We start from the raw sequence: 4347 nt of genomic DNA, 5'->3' as shown, positions 1-4347 counted from the left end.
GAGGGACGCCGAGGCCATCCACAGGAACCAGTGGCCGGGCCTTATGAGGATGAGGCTAAAGCCCACCACGAGCAGAGCACCTCCTTGTGGCCCTTCTGCTACAATGTCCCCTCCACACCCTTCCCCCAGCACAGCCACACGGGCTCTGACGTCAGGTCACAGGGACACCCATCCTCCACGGTCACGCCACGATCCCACAGAAGTTCATCAACAGGCACCCTGCAACTTCCCGCACGGAACTTCGGCTCTGACACCCACTTTGCATTCTCCATCTTCCAGTCCAAGCACCAGCAACGGTTTGTGGTACCCCCAGACTCAAGCCTTTAAAAAATCATTACTCTGAACCAGGTCCGTCCTCTAGATGGCCAAAATATATTCCATTTTTTTAAACTGGGCACTTAAGCCAAATCTCCATCACATACACTCTGCTATGAAATGAGACGCACTGTGCCACTCAGAGCTTCTTTCCACTTGTCCTGAGGTGGCCTCGTCTCCAGGGTTGACACAAACATCACCCTGCCTATCAGAAGCCAAACGGGAATTTCCGCAGCAATGGAGGAATAAAAGCAGAAAAGGGGTGTGAAGCCATTTTCAGCATGGGCAAACCAATTTTTCAAAAACTCCAAAAATTTCTAAGATAAGAGTTATACACCTTTATAAGGAAAACTGCTAGGTTTCCCCTTCTTTTCCACGAACCTATAATGTTTACCGGCTCTAGGGAAGTGGTCCCCAACCTTTTTGGCATCAGGGACTGGTTTTCGTGGAAGATAGTTTTTCCATGGACCAGGGCGAGGGTGGGGTGGGGTGGTTTCAGGATGACTCAAGTGCGTTACATTTATTGTCCACTTTATTTCTATTACTGTTAGATCAGCTCCACCTCATATCATCAGGCGTTAGATCCTGGAGGCTGGGGACCCCTGCTCTAGGGGAGAGTGAAACTGTTCGTCGTTCAGTTGTGTTCAACTCTTTGCGAGCCTGCTGGGCTGCTCTGTCCATGGGATTCTCCAGGCAAGAATACTGGAGTGGGTTGCCATGCCCTTCTCCAGAGGATCTTCTTAACCCAGGGATCAAACCCGGGTCTCCTGCATAGCAAGCAGATTCTTTATGTCTGTGCAACCAGGGAAGCCCTAGGAGGTAAGATGCCATTAAAAATTTCCCAAAGAAGCCCCCAATGCACTTTTATGCGGAATCTTCAACACATCCCCATATACAAACCTTAAGAAAAAATGAAGTCACAGATGCAGAGAACAGTTGCCAGAGGCTAGGGTGGAGGTGAGGGGCAGTGGATGAAGGTGGCCAAAAGGTACAAACTTCTAGCTATGAAAGAAGCAGCCCGGGGGTGTGAGGTACAGAATGATGACTGTAGCTAACAGCGTCGCATTACACATTCGTCACAAGGAAAAAACAACCTTTTGTAACTATGTGTGGTGATGGATGTAAACTAGAATTATTGTGGTGATGACCACCCTAGACAGCATATTAAAATACAGAGACATTACTTTGTCCACAAAGATCCGTCTAGTCAAGGCTACGGTTTTTCCAGTAGTCATATATGGATGTGAGAGTTGGACTACAAAGAAAGCTGAGTGCCGAAGAATTGATGCTTTTGAACTGTGGTGTTGGAGAAGACTCTTGAGAGTCCCTTGGACTCCAAGGAGATCCAACTAGTCCATCCTAAAGGAAATCAGTCCAGGGTGTTCATTGGAAGGACTGATGTTGAAGCTGAAACTCTAATACTTTGGCCACCTGATGCGAAGAGCTGACTCATTTGAAAAGACCCTGATGCTGGTTAGGGCATAGAAGGGGACGACAGAGAATGAGATGGTGGGATGGCATCACCAACTGGATGGACGTGGGTTTGGGTAAACTCCAAGAGCTGGTGATGGACAGGGAGGCCTGGCGTGCTGCGATTCATGGGGTTGCAAAGAGTTGGACACGACTGAGTGACTGAACTGAACTGAACTGAACTGATTCTGCAACATCAAATAGCAAATCATTATGTTATACACCTGAAGCTAACATGTCAAGTATAACTAATTTCAAAAAAAAGAAAAGAAACCTCTAGCTGTTGAGGGAACCATGACAGTCCTGTCCCTAAGAGTGGAAGGCAGCCTACCTACTGCAGGATTTCTAGGGTCCCGGGTCATAACAGAAACAGGAGATTACCCTCAGGGGAGAATGCCTATAAATAACATGTGGCAATGGGACCAAGAACCCTTTCTAGCTGAGAAAGATTCCTGGAGTAAGTTAACATTCAAAGACATCAGCTCCTGGGGAGCCCACTTTATCTCTCCCAGCCTCTCGGTTTGGAAAACGGTCCAAAGTAACAGAGGAGGAGCGTGAATGCTTCCGTGAGTCCAGAAGAACAGGCTCCCGGAAACCAGAGTGACAGCTGGTTTCGTGTAAACAATTTTATCTTCTGTATATTGTGGAGCTCGACCTTCGGGGTGGGGAGGGACTGCTCTTCCTGGGGTTAAGCCCAGTCTCAGAGTCAGCCAGAACCTGTTCTGCGCACACAACCAGTCCAGAGCTGCGCCTCCTCTTTCCAGCCCCAACTCCCTGGAGTCGACGTCCTCCCAACAAGGAGATCAAACCAGTCCACCCTAAAGGAAATCCACCCTGAATATTCACTGGAAGGACTGATGCTGAAGCTGAAGCTCCAATACTTAGGCCACCTGATGCAAAGAGCCAACACATTGGAAAAGACCCTGATGCTGGGAAAGACAGGGTAGGAGGAGAAGGGGGCAACAGAGGATGAGGTGGTTGGATGGCATCACCAACTCAATGGACATGAGTTTGAGCAAACTCTGGGAGATAGTAAAGGACAGGGAAGCCTGGTGTGCTGCAGTCCATGGGGCTGCAGAGTCAGACAGAGCTGAGCAACCATCCACCTAGAGCCCACGGCTGTAGCCCAAAGCTCCAGAATTACTCCAGCCAGCCCGTGCCACACTGTCTACCCCACCCAGCCTTCGCTATGAAAACCCCAATAATAACCATGGCTTAAGCGCCCTTCTGCCTCCTGACCACCCTGGGGTTCTCTACGTGGCCTCACGCGGCATCTCCAGGACTTGTGAGGGCAATGACTGTGTTCTCCTGAGCCTCTCCTCAGCCTCCACTTGCAGCTGCACCTGGCTGAGCATCTCACACAAGACAAGGCAGCTGGTTGTTTAGATCAGCTGGTCACACCGTGAGACGGGTCAAGCTAGAGTCAAGGGTCAGGTTCTGAGCACAGAAGCTCGCTCAGGGGCTGCCTGCCACCTGCCATCTAAGATTATGTGAGGGTGGGCAGGCTGGCTGGACCCTTCGCATGTCCTCTGGATGGCAGGGCAACTGGACGCCCCCCCCACCCAGCTCCAGGCAAGTGGGAGCCCCTCACCCAGCAGGGCCGGGTTGTCCAACAGCATCCTCCCCTTGTCCGCAGACTCCTCGCTGTAGACGTCTCCAACCAGCAGCAGCTTGATGGCCTCCTGCTTCACCCCGTCGAAGAAGTTGGACTGGATCGTGCGAGACACGGACCGGGCCCCGTCCTTCAGCTTGCCCACCTGCCGCCGGCCGGACAACGGACAGACAGACAGATAGCCGTGAGAGGGGCCCGCTTGGGCCCCCGCCTGTCTGCCTGCCCGCCGCCCCCGGAGGCATGGCCCTACCTTGGCCTTCCCCTCCAGGGCCCGGCTGCCCGTGAACATCTTGCTCAGGCTGTGCCCATTCAGAGACCACATGGCCTTGAAGGACTCCACGAAGCGGTCAGCGATGGGCCTTGAGTTCAGCCCGAGGCTCTCGAGCTGCAGATGGAGGACCTGGGAAAGCCAGAGGGACCAGCGGTCACCGACGTGCCCCTCGGAAGCTGCCCAGGGTATACCACCAGGCGCCACCCCCCAAGAGCTCCTACTCAGTGATTATGGGGCTGACTCTGCGCCCTCAGAGGACAGGGCCCCCTCGCATCGGAGGATGGGGCTTCCCGCCACGGCCCACTGGACTTCATCTACACCACCCAGCCCTCCCCTGACACCCCCAGCAAGCAGGACAGCCAAGGCTGGATGGCGGGCAGCACTGACCCCACGCCTCCTCCCAGCAGGGAGCCAGGGGAGGTCACCCGGGCAGCAGGCTGCAAACCCAGCCTCACCTCAGGCAGCCTTACTCCGCCCTCGTCCTCAACAACCACTACAGCCTGTCTTTCCTCCAGGTGGTGGCCGTGGACCGCCATATCTGGGGTCCTTCCAAAGAGTGTGTGAGGCCCACCACCACCCCTCACTGGTGAGGGGCCACCGGTCACGTGACCCTCAGCGAGACCCCTCTCTAGATGCCGGGCACATGGCTGTCCCCTCCCTACGGTGACCACAAGAGCCC

At 53.8% G+C, this 4347-nt stretch overlaps 1 protein-coding gene across 1 annotated transcript in view; it reads right to left on the bottom strand.

The window, feature by feature from the left end:
* Positions 1-4347, bottom strand: part of SYNJ2 (synaptojanin 2) — a 113760-nt gene that overhangs the window by 31913 nt on the left and 77500 nt on the right. Inside the window, 2 exon segments of the mRNA XM_010840875.1 lie at positions 3377-3542; positions 3648-3797. Coding sequence (XP_010839177.1) covers positions 3377-3542; positions 3648-3797 — 316 coding nt within the window.

Source organism: Bison bison, unplaced genomic scaffold (genome assembly GCF_000754665.1).
Source record: "Bison bison bison isolate TAMUID 2011002044 unplaced genomic scaffold, Bison_UMD1.0 scf7180017864148, whole genome shotgun sequence".
NCBI classification, from domain to species: domain Eukaryota; kingdom Metazoa; phylum Chordata; class Mammalia; order Artiodactyla; family Bovidae; genus Bison; species Bison bison.
Note: the sequence above shows the minus strand (reverse complement) of the source record. Positions and strands in the feature narration are given on the sequence as shown.